The 19,574-nt window shown below is 36.0% G+C and overlaps 1 protein-coding gene and 1 pseudogene across 2 annotated transcripts; one reads left to right on the top strand and one right to left on the bottom strand.

The window, feature by feature from the left end:
• The first annotated feature begins 5,429 nt into the window (after nucleotides 1-5,429).
• Nucleotides 5,430-10,997, top strand: EMB3011 (RNA helicase family protein). 2 transcript variants are annotated; one of them, XM_078988973.1, is made up of 13 exons: nucleotides 5,430-5,747; nucleotides 5,885-5,928; nucleotides 6,075-6,130; nucleotides 6,226-6,568; nucleotides 6,660-6,724; nucleotides 6,826-7,054; nucleotides 7,136-7,813; nucleotides 7,941-8,347; nucleotides 8,425-8,496; nucleotides 8,583-8,759; nucleotides 8,851-8,912; nucleotides 9,004-9,156; nucleotides 9,242-10,997. In XM_078988973.1, the coding sequence occupies exons 3-13, from the start codon at nucleotides 6,125-6,127 to the stop codon at nucleotides 10,839-10,841; spliced, it is 3,792 nt and encodes a 1,263-aa protein (XP_078845099.1). In that variant the 5' UTR covers nucleotides 5,430-5,747; nucleotides 5,885-5,928; nucleotides 6,075-6,124; the 3' UTR covers nucleotides 10,842-10,997. The 2 variants fall into 2 exon arrangements, with proteins under 2 accessions (XP_078845099.1, XP_078845100.1); XM_078988974.1 differs by having other exon boundaries at nucleotides 5,868-5,928.
• Nucleotides 10,998-17,380: 6,383 nt separating this feature from the next.
• Nucleotides 17,381-18,775, bottom strand: LOC145038400 (UDP-glucosyltransferase 29 pseudogene; annotated as a pseudogene).
• Between the last annotated feature and the right edge of the window lie 799 nt (nucleotides 18,776-19,574).

The following is a 19,574-nucleotide window of genomic DNA, read 5'->3' as shown; positions in this document are numbered from 1 at the left end:
CTTCTAGGGCTTAGATTCGGCCTAGAAACTTGCATGCATAAGCTTAGGACCCCAAAATCGTATCATATGATGTATGGACATGAGTTTACGGCCCAAGCATGTTCTTGGACCGTAAACCTTCATTCATGGACCATAAACTCATGTTAATGAGTCAAAATGCCCTTAAACACCTTCAAAATGCTTCCATGGGAGTGTAGAACCTCATAAACCTTCATGTGATGCACCAAATCATCATCAAATGGGATAAACTTGAGTTTACAGCCCAAGAACATTCTTGGACCATAAACCCACCTCCTTAGGCCGTAAACACCCCTCAAAGGGTGTTAAGGTGCCTTTAACCCCTTTAATAGCTTGGATTTGGACCTAGAATCACATGTGATTAACCTACAACCACCAAAGCCCTTGATTCTTGGACAAACATGAGTTTACGGTTGTAAAATCATGAGTTTAAGGTAGTAAACTCCCCAAGAACATCTCCTTAGACCGTAAACTCATTTCCAAGGCCATTTCAAGTCCCGATCACTTCCTAAGCCATGGAATCGACCCTAGAACCTTCCCGTGTGCATTGTATGACCATTTGGCATCCAAGAACCCACCACCTATGAGTTTATGGCCATAAACTCATGGGGATGTGGTCAATGGGCCGTAAACTCCTTAAGGAGTTTACTCTTGAAGAGTAAACTCCATATGTAGGCCCTACACACCCTTAGATGCTACCCGGATCACTCCTAACACTTGAATTGAAGTGTTTTCACGTCTTGGAGGGCATATTCATGTCTAATTAGTGGTTCAAAATCTAATAAGATACAATTGCATATCATTTCATTTTACATAGGAACCTCGCGCGTAATCAAGCCCCGAACCGTCACATAACATCCAAACCGTCGTGTTTTCTCGTCTGGTGAGTTCATACCCCTACCCATTTTCACTGTTTTCACTGTTTTCAGGGGGAATACAAGCAAAGTACAAGTGATACTTGTACTCAAAACTTGTTTTATATACATTGTGTTTCATATTATATATGCTTTTAACACTAACAGTCGTAATAAACACCTGTTTGAACTTACAGGACACACTATCATGTTATTTCTGAATTACATTATAAATTGTTGTATTTATATTTTCACAAATGTTTTCCCACAATATAACAGTTAAAAGCATAACATTTGAACATTGTTTTGTCCTCGGTAACACTTCACAAAGATACGCAAGTGGAGGATAGTCAATTGATCTTTCAGTATTATTACTAGTAAATTTGTTAATCCTATAATTAGAGACACGTCCTCGGTGAACACTCCACAGAGATACGCAAGTGGAGGACCGCCCCCATAACCAGAATCTCTTAGATATGGAGCATGAATTGAGTGTATAGATCTATACGGGGTTGACTACCCCGCACTTGGCTGCTAGCTACAACCGAACCGAAAGGTTCAAGGGTGACGAAAGTCATATAGGGTGATGGACTATTTATTACCCTAATTAGTCTATTGTATGGTTATGGAACTCGCAATTTGGATAACAGAGATTTACATAATAGTAATAATGGGTTAAGTAACTAGTTTACTTGGTATATGTTAGTTTTATAAACGTGTTAAGACTAATACATTTTCAGAGTACATCTTTTACATTACATTTTGGGATTGGTGAATTAACACACACATTACAAGGATAACCAGGTTTTCAGTATACATCTTACACATTAGGAAAATATGGGATTTTCCTGGGATCACATTTGAACATAACTAGAACAGTGTAACCTAACAGTTAACCAAACATTACTCTTAAGAAAATATGGGATTTTCTTGAGTTGTAACATTTTCAGAAACCAAAAGGAAACTCGTACATTTTCACAAAACAAAACCTCTTATGAACTCACCAGCTTTATGCTGATTTTTAAAATGCTTGTATTCTCAGGTCCGCATTAGACAGGTACCCGATGATCCATTTTGGTGAAGACGTAGTGCGTAGAAGACTCGTCTTACTTTTGTTCATATATATACTATGTATCACAATTGTACAACTTTACTTTTGAAACAAATGTAAATTTCTATATGTAATGTAATGGTTGTTTACTTTACTTACTATGTGCATTGGATTTGATACTCAACGTGTAGTCCGCCCCGGAAATGTTTCCGCCTTTGGTTTTCGGGGTGTGACACGTACGTTGGGTGTACGTGGACTTTAATGAAACCCTAATTGGGGGTTTTGCACCCTATATAATCATCCTTATTCATTAGATATGGCATCTTTACCAACCTCTAAAGCCCCAAAACCCCAAAAACGAGTCTTAGCCTCCATTGTTGAGTGTTTGAGCCTTTGGAAATCATTTGGTGTTCATTTTGTGCATTTTGAAGGATTTGGAGAAGCTTGAAGTTGCTTAGCCTGGAGATAAGGTATTGGATCCAAAATCACCACCTTATTTGCCAAGCTTTTGAGCTTGGGGGATTTGTCGAACCAGCAACCGAGGATTATCTGTTTAATTTAGTAGTGAGAGGTGAGTCTCCTCACTGGGTTTAGCGAGTCGAAGGCACTATTGTCGACCCTTATTGTTTATGTTAGGATGCTAGGAGTCTGTGTGACACTAGTATGAGTATGTGCTTATATGCTTACTAGGCGAGGCCCGATGATTGTTTTGTATGCTATCACTTCTTATGTAGTATGTTTGTATATGGGTGGGGTCCATTATGCGAGTTAGGGCGGGGCCCGTTACACTCATTGGACGGTGCTTGTTATGTGAGTCAGGGTGGGGTCCGTTACACTCATTTGAGCGGGCCCGTTATGCGAGTCAAGGTGAGGCCCATTATGTGTTATATGTATGGTATGTGGTATTTCGGGAAACTCACTATGCTTTGTGCTTACGACTTTCAGTTTATGTTTTAGGTACTTCCAATTCCAAGGGTAAGAGCTTGGATTGACTGCATCGCACACACCACTTGGATTTTGCTTTTATGTTATTACTCTAATTGATATGATTTTGGATACACTAATTTTATTGTGATTGTATGGACATTGTTTTTGGAATACTGTTTTATTTAAATCAAAAATGGTTTTTGGATCATATATTTTGGGACGTTTCATATTCCCTTTGCCCCAATCATGACACATGAAGGATCAGATGGAGACAGGTGGACAAATAACAACCCGTTATATCAAATGTCGTTATTCTGGTCCCCTTCACCTAAAACCCTAACTACATAAGGGACTTAGGAAGCGCCTAAAAAGGTACAATATATTTCACTCTCTCTCTCTCTCTATCTCTCTCTCTCTCTCTCTCTCATATCCCGCTAAGTCTCTCCCCCAGACTGCTGAATAGATCGTCAGAGTGTCCTCCTTGGATCCCCTCTCGGAGAACGTTTGGCATAGTGTTTGATTGTGACTACAGGTTCCGACCGGAGATTCCTTAGCCAACCGGTGTCTCGCCAACAGTACGACGTCACAACATTTATTTTCATCACATTTTTAACAACATATACAACATCAATTTTGATTTCATACAAATAAATTTTGATTTCATAAGCATATAACATTTTCTGAATTCTGATTTCATACAAACATGTACAAAATATTCAACATTATCTAATTTCAGACCAACATATACAACATTTTTTGATTTCACATATCTAAAATTTGATTTTATTCACACATTAATTCATATTAAAATCACACACTAGCTCATATAGAATAAAAATCAGATTTCATACGCAAATATACATTATCAACTGATTTTATACACACCCTTTAAAGCATTTCAATCCAAGAAGAATGAAATCAGTAATTTCAATCACTAGACATTAATCTTTTTGTGAATTCAGGAAAAAAAAACAAAAAAAGGCTGAATACGTTACCTGTTGTAGACGTCGTTGTTGGTGCTATGAATGTCGTCGTTGGTTAGAGATGCTGAGCAACAGGGGAAGTCGCCGATGTGAGATGTTGAGGATGAGCTGACTAATTAGATGGAGCTATTTTGTTCAGCGGGTTTGTTTTTAGGTCTTCGGTGGAAGGCGAGGGCATATAATGGAAATTAAGGGTTGTTGGTTTTTTCTTTTCCTGTTAGCCAACATTTTTAGGATTACCGATTAAGCCATTTGGGCCTTTTCTTTTCCAATAAACAAAGATTTTTAGGCCTACCAAGTAAGCCATTTGAGTTAACAAGGCTGATCGAATCAGCAATATATTGCATCTATCAAACTACTGGGCTGCTGACTGAGTTAGAACTTATTGGGTTAGAAGTTCTGATTCAATTAACTTCTGACTGAAACTTGTTGTTTGATTTTACATCTAACTGACAGTGCAAAAATGACTATATTACCCTCAAGCAACATTTTTTTATGAAAGCATTCATAATATATAAAATTCATTCTTCTCCCTTTCTGTTTTTTGTTTTTACTTAAGTATACACAGATTTTTCATATACAAATAAATATACATAACATTTTTCATAAAAGCGTATATAAAATACATTTTCCAAATTAATATTTGTACTGATGAATTTCCATAATCATATAAAAAAACAAGGAATAATGAATTGAATCAATCAAAAAACAAAAGACTAATGAACCAATGCACTTTTTTCGAAAATAATATTCTCACTTCCATCTTTAGTTGTGATTGTAAGCACCTCTTTTGTTGTTTGACTCTCTAATTGAAAGAAATAAAAGGTAATCCTACTAGGTTAACAATATAAAACCGATAATCTCATCAACAATTCAACAATAATGGTGTATATTCAAACATCAATTCAACAACAAATCACTATAAATTACAACAAGTTGAAAAACTAGCAAGTCAAGCATGTCGGAAGGACATCAACAAAAATTGAACAATTCAATATACAATATGATTTATTACATTATACATAAAAAAGGGGGTTTTCCAGATTTTCGTTCATAAACAACCCCCCAACATCAAAAAATAGATTTTAGAAAAAAAAACCTGTTTGCAGCAAGTCAGACGTTGCGATAGACGGGGATAGGTGGCGACGAGACGGCGACGGCGTTGAGGAAGAGAGCCGAAGAGAGGGAGGTTGCGTTGGTCGGATGGAAGACTGCACCTTTAATATTTTGTGGAAGAAGGGAGAGACACAATATCGATGAAGAGAGCCGAAGAGATGGAGGTTGCGTGCGTCGTTTTTTTCTTTAGGGTATATCAGTTAATTTTTTGAGTCAGCTACTAATAATCAATGGACCGAGTAAGCTATTGGGCCAGTCAAAACTGACCGAATTAACCACTTTATGAGCTTACTAAACGCGCTGACCGGATGGAATCAGTCCAAAATTACTGACCGAACCCAGTAAACCTAAAATCAAACAGCCACTTGTTCAAATCAGAAGGCCTCTAAATTTATAATTTTCTGAAAAAAAAAAAACTCAATGCTTGGCCACTTAAGTCAACAACAAAATTTTGAAATCCTTCGCCGAAGCAATTGATTGACCAATACACCTCTCGCCTCTCCCTGTCTCGCCTCCCCCTGTCTCGCCAGTCTTAGGCTATCGCTAGTCGATGGTCTTGGTATCGACCAATCATTCCTGACGAGTGACGATTCCGCCCCTACCCTCCTTAGGGTTTTTCTTCAAACGACCACAAGTTTTTTCAATTACTCTTAATTCTTCACCGACATCGCCACAAATCCACCCTCACCTTCATCTTTCTGTTTCACACAATATTCTTAGAACGTATCTTCACAGTTCATCCCTCTCAATAGTTCGGCTTCAAGGTTTCTTTATTCACCTAGTATCTTACCATTAAAGGTATGGAATCTTTTTTCATATTCTTAATATTTGTATTGTCGCTTCGTGTTTAAATCAGCTGTATTCTTATCAAGAATCCAATTATAAACCCTAAAAACCAAAATCTCTTATTGATCGAAGTTCTGTTCCTGACTCAGCACATCCAGCGCCTCTCCGCTTACGAACGTCAACGGTGTTCCTGGTACATTCATCTACCATATGCCTTCTCAATTTCTTCTTGTGATTGATTTCTAAGTACAATTCTGAAACCCTACCTCTGCCGCATTGGGTCAGGGCAAGAAATATTTTTTTTACTAATCTCTATTCATTTAAATTGATTATAAACAGATTTTCTTCCTAGTGATTGGTGCTGTGTTTTAGCCTCGTCAACACAGATCATGGAGGTTAGTTTAGAATATGAACTGTTTATTCTTTAACAAAAGCATAAATACTTCTTCTCAGTTATTAACTTATTTGATTTTCAAACTGTGACAAACAGAATCCAATTGACATTGACAAGATAAAGGAGACATTGGAACCTGATAACAGCGGTGGCGGTGGATTACAATTGCCTGGGAAAGATAGGGTTGTCTTCAGAGCACCTGAGAGGAAATCATTACTAGGATTGGATGCTCTTGCAAGTGCAAAACGAGCTGAAGGATCATTTAAAGTTCCTAAAGAAAAATTTTCATCTATGATGACATCTCTTGATGAAGATGTGGAAAAAAACACATCCTCACTCACAGGTCTTGACGAAGTTGGTAGTGGTGTATCCAGCAGTGGTCGCAATTATACAAGCAGACAATATCGTGATTCCACTGGGAGCAAAACATCTGGTTCAGGTATTATTCTTGTGATTCCTTTTTTACTTGTCCTAATGAACTCTTTACAAACACATCAACTTCTATGATCTAACTGTTATCAATGTTGCAGAAAGTAAAATCACTGAAGAAGAACGAGCTGGTGGTAGATCTGCTAGGCATGGTTCACACTCTGAAGTAAGTTTAGAGGATGCTACCTTCTTCTTTGGATGTTATATTAGATTGTTCAATGTTCATACATGACACATGTATCTTAACTTCATATTTGGATATTTTAGGATGTTACCCCTTCATCTAGAAGTTCCAGAAGCAGTCAACACCGGAGTGATAGATATGATCCAACAGAGTATGATAGGCGTAGGTATGATAGCAGAGATGATTCAAGGAGACATTACAGTAGTGATAGAGACGAGAGAAACCATGTGGATCAATCACCTCGTTATGGAAAAGACTATAGAGATTATGGGAATAAAAGAAGCAGATACGAAAGTTCAAGGAGGACACCTGGTATGCACCGACTTTTGTAATGACTATATTATCAGTTCAACTTGCTCATTATTAAAAATGAATCATGTGTGTGTGTTGTAGGTAGATCTGATTGGGATGATGGAAGATGGGAATGGGAAGATTCACCTCGGCATTCGAGTGGGAGTAGACATCATAAACCTTCACCATCACCAATGTTACTTGGTGCTTCACCTGATGCACGGTTACCTTCTCCTTGGTATGGTGGCAATACTCCTATGGGTCGCTCTGATTCTCCATGGGACAATTTTGCCCCTTCTCCTGTTCCAATTAGGGCATCTGGATCAGTCAGATCCTCCGCTTCAAGATCTGGTGGAAGATCTCAGCGACCACATGCTGCAGAAAGTTCACTACCCTTAGAGGATGGGGAAGAAGATGGAAAGGAAGTTTTTCACAATGCAGAGATAACTGAGAGTATGATGTTAGAGATGGAGTACAACTCTGATCGTGCATGGTATGATAGAGAAGAAGGGAACACTATGTTTGATGCTGACAGCTCATCGTTTTATCTTGGTGATGAAGCTTCTGTTCAGAAGAAAGAAGCAGAAGTGACAAAAAGACTGGTTCGTAAAGATGGAACCCCAATGACACTTGCTCAGAGCAAAAAGCTATCACAGCTCACTGCAGATAATGCTCAATGGGAGGATCGCCAGCTCATGAGATCTGGAGCTGTTAGAGGTACAGAGGTGCAAACAGAGTTTGATGATGAAGATGAACGCAAAGTTATTCTTCTTGTTCATGGTATGATTTTCACAACTTTTTCTATTCATTTAAGGACTCGTGTCTACTTTTTTTTTTTTTTTTTTTTTTTTTTTTTTTTTTTTTTTTTTTTTTTTCATGTTGCTGAAAATTTATGTATTTATTTCAGATACAAAGCCTCCATTTTTGGATGGGAGAATTGTGTTTACTAAGCAAGCGGAACCAATAATGCCACTAAAGGATCCGACTTCTGATATGGCTATTATTTCAAGAAAAGGTTCGAACCTTGTTAGGGAAGTTCATGAAAAACAAAGTATGAATAAGTCACGTCAGCGGTTTTGGGAACTTGCTGGCTCAAAGCTTGGTGATATTCTTGGAGTTGAGAAGACAGCAGAACAGATTGATGCTGATACAGCAGTTGTTGGTGAAGATGGTGAAGTTGATTTCAAGGAAGAAGCTAAGTTTGGCAAACACATGAAAAAGGGTGAAGCAGTAAGTGATTTTGCAAAGTCAAAATCACTTTCACAACAACGTCAGTATCTCCCGATATTTTCTGTTCGAGATGAGTTATTACAGGTACGTTTTTCTTTTTTCTTCAAAATTTATAACCAAAAATAAACAATCTGTTGACGTTGTTGTGACCCTTGTTTTAGGTGATACGGGAGAATCAAGTGGTGGTGGTTGTAGGTGAAACTGGTTCTGGAAAGACAACACAGTTGACTCAGGTACTTGACTACTTACTTTCCAATCACAAATTTTATAGTACTCTTATTTTGATCACTAATGTTTTGAAATTATTATATATTAACAGTATTTGCATGAAGATGGGTACACGACAAATGGCATAGTTGGTTGCACCCAACCAAGACGTGTGGCAGCAATGAGTGTGGCCAAAAGAGTTGGCGAGGAGATGGAAACAGAGCTCGGAGATTTGGTTGGATACGCGATCCGTTTTGAGGACGTGACCGGACCCAAAACTGTTATAAAGGTAACTCAGACTCATGAGTGATCCATGTACTAAATCGTCTTTTTCTTTTATAATTTTTTAAATAAAGATATTTATGTTCATCTGTTTGCAGTACATGACTGATGGTGTTCTGCTTCGTGAAACATTGAAAGATGCAGATCTTGACAAATATCGGTAGGCATACCCTTCTTTACAATAATATAATCTAATCTAATGCGTTTTATATGATGATAGAAAATCTGATTTTCTGTACACCATATTGCAGTGTCATTGTCATGGATGAAGCCCATGAAAGATCATTAAACACGGATGTACTCTTTGGGATCCTCAAGAAAGTTGTTGCCAGGCGTCGAGATTTCAAGCTCATAGTCACCTCTGCTACCCTCAACGCACAGAAATTTTCCAACTTTTTTGGCAGGTAAATAGCAACAAAATGTTTGATCCTGTGAAAATGACCATAATGACCCTAGTATTTAACTTTATAATTATGTTTCATTTTGCAGTGTCCCAATCTTCCACATTCCCGGGAGAACATTTCCGGTGCAGACCTTGTATAGTAAAACACCATGTGAAGATTACGTGGAAGCCGCTGTAAAACAAGCAATGACGATCCACATCACGAGTGCTCCCGGTGACATACTCATCTTCATGACAGGTCAAGACGAGATCGAGGCAACGTGCTACGCCCTATCAGAACGTATGGAACAGCTGGCATCCACCACAAGGCAAACAGTCTCCAGCTTATTAATCCTACCTATCTACTCTCAACTTCCAGCTGACCTACAAGCAAAAATCTTCCAGAAAGCCGAAGAGGGGGCCCGCAAATGCATCGTGGCTACAAACATTGCGGAAACCTCGTTGACCGTGGACGGAATCTTTTACGTTATCGACACCGGGTACGGGAAAATGAAGGTGTATAATCCGCGTATGGGTATGGATGCTCTACAGGTTTTCCCGGTCAGCCGGGCAGCAGCTGACCAGCGGGCAGGTCGGGCAGGTAGGACCGGTCCAGGCACTTGCTATCGTCTTTATACCGAGACCGCATACCAAAACGAAATGCTCCCGCAACCCGTTCCAGAAATTCAGAGGACTAATCTCGGAAACGTTGTTTTGCTTCTGAAATCTCTGAAAATCGAAAACTTGTTGGATTTTGACTTCATGGATCCGCCTCCACAAGATAATATCTTGAACTCGATGTATCAGCTTTGGGTTTTGGGCGCGTTAAACAATGTCGGGGGTCTAACGGATCTCGGGTGGAAAATGGTTGAATTCCCGCTCGATCCGCCGTTAGCCAAAATGCTTTTAGTCGGTGAACAACTGAAATGTTTAGACGAAGTGTTGACAATCGTATCCATGCTCTCGGTCCCATCTGTATTTTTCCGACCGAAAGACCGGGCAGAAGAAAGCGATGCTGCCCGAGAAAAATTCTTCGTGCCCGAATCCGACCACTTAACGTTACTCAACGTCTACAAACAATGGAAAGCCAAGGATTATCGCGGTGACTGGTGCAACGATCATTTCCTCCAAGTCAAAGGTCTCCGAAAGGCTCGAGAGGTCAGATCTCAACTGCTAGACATTCTAAAAACACTCAAAATCCCGCTCACATCATGCGATCCGGATTGGGATATTGTAAGGAAAGCGATATGTTCGGCTTACTTTCATAATGCTGCGAGGTTGAAAGGAGTTGGAGAATACGTCAACTGTAGAAACGGGATGCCGTGTCATTTGCATCCGAGTAGTGCTTTGTATGGTTTGGGGTATACGCCGGATTATGTGGTGTATCATGAGCTGATTTTGACTTCAAAAGAGTACATGCAGTGTGCCACGTCAGTTGAGCCCCAGTGGCTGGCGGAAATGGGGCCCATGTTTTTCTCGGTTAAGGATTCGGATACATCCATGTTGGAGCATAAAAAGAAGCAGAAAGAGGAAAAATCGGCTATGGAAGAAGAGATGGAGACTTTGAGGAAAAGGCAAGCGGAAGATGAGATTAGGAATAAGGCAAAGGAGAGAGCCAAGAGGATGAAACAGCAACAGGCAATCTCCATGCCTGGATTGAAGCAAGGGAGTTCTACTTATTTGAGACCTAAAAGATTGGGTTTGTGAAATTCCGGAAATGCCCTCTTTCAAGTAGTTTTTTTTTTTTTTTTTTTACACTTGAACTTGGTTGTTATCGTTTGTGCATTACGGTTGTACAATACAAATTGGGATGGAAGCTTTAAGAAATTTGTCGTGAGTAAATACTTTTTAGAGTTTGATGAAGTACTTCAAATCTTTTAAAAAGATTTTTTATTCTTCAAATGTGAAGACATTCTAATGTGTACTTCCTTTATAATCCTCTAACACTTATGAACTAAAATCTTAACAAACGACTGTTTAAAACATAAACAACATATTAAGCATGACAATTACGCCAGCGGCTTTTTGGTAGGTCTCTTGATGGGACCATTAAGAGGCTAACTCTTAATGATTCAACATTAAGAGTGTTTAGTAGGCACCTTTGTACCTCTGATTCAGTCGGAGCCACCGTCACAGGTATCCTTGTCATTGTTCATGTTATTCTTAAAGTCGTGTCTTTGTTTGTTAATTATGTGGTAACGTTATTCTTAATGATTGATCGATTTGTTGATAGGAATTATACTTCCTATCACTTGATTGTGCCATTAATTATGTGCCAAGTGTGAAGTTAGGGTTCATGATACATTTTATTGCTGAATTCATACAAACATTTATTTTATTCTTAACGATCTCTTATTAATTGCGACATTATCTCAAGACATTGGATGAATTTGCATCCAGGATAAACAATCGATATAATTCAAATTTATTTTTTGTGCATATCGATTGAGAAGTTGCAATTAGTAGTCATTTTGTAACTTTTGTTTTCACTGACATGTATTATTACGTGAAATGCTACTAGATGCATTGACTAAGAGAATGGATTGATATAAATGGTGATGATTCGATGACGCAATACGTATGTCATTATACTCGTTGCATTATATCAGAAAATGAGTAAAGTTTAGCTAGGAGACTATGGAAGAAATACATAGTTTACTTCGAGACAATTTTGTGGATATAAAGATCGTTAAGATCGGAGTTCGTATGAAAAGGTTATGGTCGTTCGAAGTAAAGATAAAAACACTTAGCTATTTTGAGAAAGTCAATGAAAGTCAATAATTAATCTTTATCATAAAATTTGACCTAATCCACTTATATGGCAAGATAATTCAAATTAAATAATACAAATAATTAGTTTATCATATATTCTATTAATTATCTTAAAATTTGACAATTATATTTTAATTAGATGAGGATAATCATTACCCTATAAAAAAAAATCGAATTTTATCAGTCAAAAAGGTTTTTGGTAATGCTCCTAATCCAATTCTGGTCAAAATCCCGAAAAATCTACCAATAGACGAGTCGACTTGTCGAGTCAGGCAATGGACTCATCGAGTAGCCCCAACCCGTCGAGTCCCACAATTGACTCATCGAGTTCATCAGACATAATGCAAATTTCAATTTACTTCAGCTTTGAACACTTAACCAATGCATAAATATAACAGAAAACACCCTAATCTCTGATACCACTGATGGGTTTTGAGCACTACAACAATCTTATGGTGCACATGCAACCCTAATGCTTTGGATATAGGTTTTCTCAACTATACATGCAATATTAAATTATCCAAAGCGTGAACCCTAACTAGCATACAACTTTCGAGATTTACAACATAAAACAAGTTAGATGAATACCTCGTTGTTGTAGCTTGTAATCCTTAACCTTCAAGAGCTTAGTACCTTAAATGCGATACCTATAATAAGTCACAAACACCAAAATCAAGTTGGAAGAATATGAGAGAGGTTGGGAGGCACCCAAAATCGGCTAGGGTTTCTCTTAGAAGCATAGGGCCAATTTTAGGAGTGCTAGAGGTTCTATCTATAATGTAGGCTCCTTAGGGTTTTAATCTTGGAAACCCTAATTCACTTGCCTAGGCCTTAAGCAATCTAATAACCATTATGATAGGCTTTTGGACGAAATCTTCATGGACCCTCACATAAATTTCATCCATCCTTAATCAAGATGGATCATTAGCCCAAACTATAAATATTACTGATTTACCTAACCAGCCCCCGTTAATTTAATCAATCTCTTTTGATAGCTAAATTGATTCCAAATTAATTCTCGATCAATAATGATTAAATAATATGATTTCTCAATTAATATATTATTCTTATAATATATTAATAAATCACAATTAACCTCTTTCTCAAATATCCATCCTATCAAATTGCTATGGTGAAGGCAACCCAAAAGGACCATGCTACTATTGGGTTAAATACATACCAATTATAGTTATGAGCTTAGACACCTAATCCAACAATTATTGGCCATCAGAGTTCGGGTGTTGGACTAAAAAGAATAGTTGGGCCTTAAGGCAAGGCCATGTAAGGGGTTTGTGCCCAATATGGAAAATTGGGCCAATGGTTGATTTGTGGGCCTTTAGGCCTTTTAGATTGTAGTCGGGTCATAAATTTGGACAAGGATATGTTAGGGGTAAAACAATCCTTTTACACCAGGCATGGAGTTGTAATTATGGATTGGAGCCCAATTGTTAATTGGGTGTATTGTTGGTATTGATAGTTCGGGAAGCCGCCAGGGCAGCAACGAGGGATTCTTTCAGTCAACTTCTTAAGTGTGAGGTGAGTCTTCTCACTATATCTATGGGTCGAAGGCACCAATGCCGACCCATTATATGTTATGCTGCATGTTATTTGTTTCCGTGTTATGTGGCATGCTAGTTGTCTATGTGATAATTTCATGGAAGACCCCGGGGGGAGCCCGTGACACTTGGATATCAGACCATGTGGGGGAGCCCATGGCATTCCAGGTCAAGACCATGTGGGGGAGCTCATGGCAACTGTATGTGTGTTGTATGTTATATGGTATTTTGGGGAACTCACTAAGCTTTGTACTTACTGTTTTCAGTTTTATTTCAGGTAATTCAGTTTCCAAATGAAAGAGCTCGGGACGATCGCAACACATACACCCATGTTTTCGCAATATGTGATCTTGGGGATTTGACTCTGATAATTGTTTTATTTTGGGTGATTTTTAATGCTTTGAACGAAATTATAATATTGTTTTGAGTATAATAAAAATGAAATTTTTACCTTGGATTTTTGAGATGTTACAGTTATTCTTAAAGCACATAAATGTATAGAAATAAGCTTTTGCCAAAATGCTACTTACATATAATCTCAAGAAGGAAAGAACAATTTCTCATAATCTTTCAAAAATAGATATCAATGAATTGGTTAATAATATTATCTTAACTGGTTCTGAGGAGATTAGATCATTCGTTGACATGATATTTTCACATCAAGTTTATGTATAGGAAACAATTGTAGTTTTGTGATCATCATTTGTTATAGTAGTAAGTACTTGATCCATTCAAGAGCTAGAGTTGTCATGTGGTATTCTACCATTCTTCACTGTAAGTGACTTTTACATAGTGTACAAGGGTAAAAGAGTCTAAGAAAAGTGGTGAATGAGATATTGATTAAGTTAACCATTTTGAGAGAGTCCTACAAAAGAAGATATCATTTAATTTTCTTTTGTTTTTATAAGTTCTCTATTATTCATATTGTTAGGTTTTATAATATTGTTACTTTAATTTGGTTACAGGAAGGGAGATTTGATTTATATATGACATATATTATTGAGAATATAATTACTATAGGATTTCCTGTTGGTTATGAGCTCTGGATTGTTTAGATAATAAATAGTTTGAGGTAATAGACTTTTCATTATTATCAAGTTAAATGGCATTAACATAAATAATGAAATAGTTTTGTTGATACTGTTTGAAATTTGGTGTAGGGGTTTTATCATAACCTCATGGAGGAAGTAATTAGGTTTTTAAAAACATATCACAAGGTAAGAACGGTTTTTTATATTAATATTCCAATTTTATGTTTCATATCAAGTACATTAGCTTAATTTTTTATAATTTGTTGATGTCAAGATAAGTACAAGGTGTAATCTTTGCTCCGAGGGGCTATAATGCTAAATGATGTATTATTGGTTGAAAGGAAGGTTAGTCAAACAAGTCAACCCTACTTTAAAAAAAAATCATGATATTCTTTCTGTAGAATTTAAGTTGGAATGAAAAAGAGCATTACAAAAGATTTGTTTATATGTAAATTATTTAATGTTATATCTTAATGTGATTAAACTTTTATTTTAATAAACTAACATTTCTTTCTTTATTTATCAACTTAAATCACTTTTGGTTTCCAATTATACATAACAAACAACATGTTGGAATAATTTCATTCCTGTAACCATACCAAACATTATAATTGAAAGTAATCACTCATTCCATTCCTACCATTTTCTCAACTATTGCTATCTCATACACCTTTAAACTCTTTGCAGGTTGTCTACTGCAAGGCCAGAATGGCAAGAATATATCTCGAGGTAACATCAACTGTTCAATTTACTAATCTACCCCTGATATAGTTATAGCATTGTACTTTCAGTTTTTATCTTATTAAGACATTATACATTGAAATGACTACATAAACTTGTTCTGTATTGCTATAAATCGGTAGATTTCATTAAAGTAGGATATGCCATAAAATATAAATATAATAAACAAATGTATGAATGTTTATTGCTATTTCTTGCATTTATTTAATCATTTCTAATAGTATACCATTCTTGGAGACTGTGGTATAGATTTCTCTTTCAAGTCTATTATATATACCTTTTTTTACAACCTATTTCTTTCCAATTACTAAATTTTCAATTTGAAGTTGACCCAATACATACAATTGGATCTGAGATCATGTCAGTATTCACCAAATATAGTGTTATGGAATATATTATATTTGTTTTTTTTTTGGTACACAAATTGCTGGAAGATTTAATTGTTGTTTTATTGAAGATACTAAGGAGGAGAATGTCGCAAAAATATTTATAAATCTTGAATAGATAATGTGATTGGTTTCTCACGTTTAGGTTCTCACTTGAAACTATTTATTTAAATGATGTGTTTTTGCAATAAAAATAAATTGTATATATTGTGAGTTCCTTTAAATTTTTGAACAATTTATGTTTATCATTTGACAAGATATATTTTGATAAATGAATTATAGTATATCTTACATTGACTAAGTTCTAGGCTAATTACTTAAAATGAATTAAATATAAGAAATAACAATCAAAATGAGTGACAAATTTTTATGGTCATAAATTAGATAAAATAGTGATGATTTTTTATGGTGGCTGTTGGGTAAATTGGTGACTACACTAATTGGATGAAACAGACCAGATAAGGATATATTAAAATACATTGAATATGATAATAAATTAAATGAATATGACAAAATTTTTAATAAATTAAAATACATTGAATATGATATTAAAAAATTCTTAATATTTAAACTTTTATATGTTTTTTTAATCAACCCGTGTAATACACGGGTTTCACACCTAATTAGATAATGAAAACGAAGCAACAACAAGCTCATTGGTGTGACACCATGTTACAGATTGAAATGAAGAAATGAATTTCTAAATTGAAATGATCTTCATTTATACAAAGAAGAAAATGTAAGGAGCGTCTAATTAACTTAACCACATGGACATATATTTACATACTGACCCTTCTACTTTTTATTAAAATTTTAAATTGTCCCTAATAGTTCTAAAATGATGTTGCCTCCAAAACATGCTTGAAGGTTCTTATTGGAACCTGTTTTAGATTCTTGCTATAGTAGTTGTGTTTTATTTAAAACGTTGCAGTTAAAAATAAGACACTGACAATAAGTTATAGCAAATTGGGTTTAGACAATTTGAAATTAAATCGCTTCAGTTGTACATTCGAGAAAAGTGTTGCAAAGTTTCTCTGCATTGTGGTCAGCAGAAGGGTCTTGAACTTTATACATGAGCTTAAGTCGGATTCCTAGTTTGGTTTTTGGTTAGAGTTTTTTACTTTTTAGTTTTAAACTTTAACAATGAAATCCTTGAAAAGTTTGCTCTTTTGCTTTTGAATCTAAAAAAATTTAATATACATATATATATTTCCAAAATAATCTTACATTTACTTATTTTGACATAATTATAGAAGTTAATACAATAAAACCAAGGTGAAAAAGGGTCATAAATCTTTTTAACCCTTTGTACACAATACTAATCGACTACAATTATATGCCAATGGACTCAAACATTAACAAACAGCTTTAGAACAATAATAATAGATTAAACGTAATAATTTGGCTAACACAAAGAGGGTAGCCTTTCCTCTACATCTTCACTCGACACCTTTAACCAAAAGAGAAAATAAAAATTAGAAGCTGGATGTTCTGAAAATCATGTTAAAAGTATTTTCAGAATACACCCTATACTTACCGAAACCGAACTAATATTCATCCTAAGAAGGGCCAGCCAAAAAAAGTTGTATTAAACTCCATTGACCTTTATATGCCACTTTCAGGTATATATATATATATATATATATATATATATATATATATATATATATATATATATATATATATATATATATATATATATATTTCTAGACTCTGGTTGACTTTAAAAAATCAAAAGAGAGGGAAGATCTCTGTTATGATCAAACTTCACCTTTCACCACACAATACGAACCAATTGCAAACGACTCACTTTTAGTCTTTTCAATTTTCCCAATACCACGAAGACGACGGCCGAGACGGCATAATTGCAACAGCTCCACCACCGCAGCATCGATCTCCTCCTCCCCTTTAAGCCTCAAATCAACACTAATCTTTTTGGATTTTTCTCTCACCACCTTCCCTAACTTACTCACCACCACATGCCGCACAACACCCGCCATCTTCTCCCGCTCGAGTCGCCCGTTTCCGTCCCTCACCACTTCAACTCCAACCCCAACCTCCGCCACCAACCGAGCGTTGACCGGCTGGTCAAGGTGCATTGGCATGGCTATTATTGGAACGCCAAATTTCATAGCTTCCATTGTCGAACTCCATCCACAATGACTCACAAATCCACCAATATTTTTGTGGCATAATATTTTGGCTTGTGGTGCCCACCCTTCAATCACTAAACCCCTATCCTTTACCCTTTCAAGAAACCCTAATGGCAAAGCTTCTGAAAGGCTAAGCTTTTTTTCCACTTTCGGGAACCTTAGAACCCAAATGAAATTCACATTGCTCATTTCTAAACCGAATGCAATTTCTTTCAAATCATCTTCAGAAAGAAAATATTCACTCCCAAAAGAAACAAAAACAGTAGATCCAATGGCTTTTGTGTCAAGCCACTGCATCACACTATTTTCCTTCACGTTCACAGAAGGAGGTGGCTCAACCACAAGTGGACCTACAGGGACAATCTTTTTATCAGTAAGAAGAGAGAGGTAGTCACTGTATTTACCTTCAATCTCTCTGAAAGATTTAACAAGCACGATACTTGAAGATAGACCGACACACTCCATAACACGATCTTTATCTTTACGATTATTTGCTGAGCTTTCAAGAATCTCCGACACGTGAGAATACTCATTTTTTCGAAAATAGATATCCGAGAATGGAAATGGAATACCACTGGAGCTCTTCAAGTAAAGATGAAACATGGTAGAAGCCATGGTGACACTTGTGGTGATGAACACCACAGACGGGATTGAAAGGGCGGAAGCCGCCACCGGAGCCCAATGTTGAATAAGATCGTAAATGAGCAAATCGGGTTGTAGGGTTTTCAAGATACCTGAAAACTCATCACTTGCCATGTCGAAAGCTTTCTTCAGAACAGGCATAAGATGCGGTGGGAGGCCATTGGTGGTGTGAAGATCTGATGGAAGCTCGGGTAGCTCCGGAAGGTGAAGCTTTATTTGATGAATTGCAGGTGATTTCTTGATAGACTTGAGATTTGCAGGAGTCGAACAAAGGTAGATGTCAAAGAGATTGGTTTTGCTTAGTTTTTTTGCTAGTTCTAGGAAAGGAGAAATGTGACCATGGCCTAACCATGGGAACATCAAAACGGTTTGCTTTCGTCCATATCTGTTCATCGTCATTGTTGTGTGATTGAGATGAAATGCTTCTGATATCGAAGGTGGAATTTGTTTTACAGATTGTCTGTGGAGAACACGATGCGTTAATTATATAGACAAAGTTATGATGGAAACTGCTTAAAATACGTAGGGGAAAATCTGTTTACAGATTTGCATGTAATCGTTTCTATTTTACGTGCATGATTCAGCTTTGGCGTATCTTTTTAAAACATAAAAGATATATATATATATATATATATATATATATATATATATATATATATATATATATATATATATATATATATTGATCGGCGTTTTATTTTATAATTAAATTACACAACGATATCTTAAAAAAATTAAAATGCAATGAATTTGAATTGGTAATAGAATATATATCTTTTTATTAAAATCGATTCTTACTTTGTTTGAGTAAAATCGATTATTTTTAAATGGGTAATAGAATCTATATATTTTTAATTAAGTCCATAATTTAATGTTTATCACCCCAAAAAGGTAATAAATCTCGATTTATAAAAAAGGACTCGAGAAATCTAAAATCTATTCTTATTATGGTCTAAGATAATAACGGTTTAACTAGTTATGGAAGATATCAACTGTTCCAAAAATAAAAGTTTTCCATATTATATTATATATATTGACAATGAGAAATTAAATATAATCCTAATTTTTCTTCCTACAAATTCTCCTACCCAATTAAATATTGACATGTGTAACATTTAATGTTAATTTAATAAATTTAAATGATATTTTAGTAAACTAA

The sequence above is a fragment of the Lactuca saligna genome, chromosome 4 (assembly GCF_052625555.1).
Source record: "Lactuca saligna cultivar CGN05327 chromosome 4, ASM5262555v1, whole genome shotgun sequence".
Classification (NCBI taxonomy): Eukaryota; Viridiplantae; Streptophyta; class Magnoliopsida; order Asterales; family Asteraceae; genus Lactuca; species Lactuca saligna.
Note: the sequence above shows the minus strand (reverse complement) of the source record. Positions and strands in the feature narration are given on the sequence as shown.

Coding starts and splice junctions, on each gene's coding strand:
- EMB3011 (XM_078988973.1), top strand. Junction 6,725..6,825: donor GGCATGGTTCACACTCTGAA/GTAAGTTTAGAG, acceptor TGGATATTTTAG/GATGTTACCCCTTCATCTAG. Junction 8,348..8,424: donor TTCGAGATGAGTTATTACAG/GTACGTTTTTCT, acceptor CCCTTGTTTTAG/GTGATACGGGAGAATCAAGT.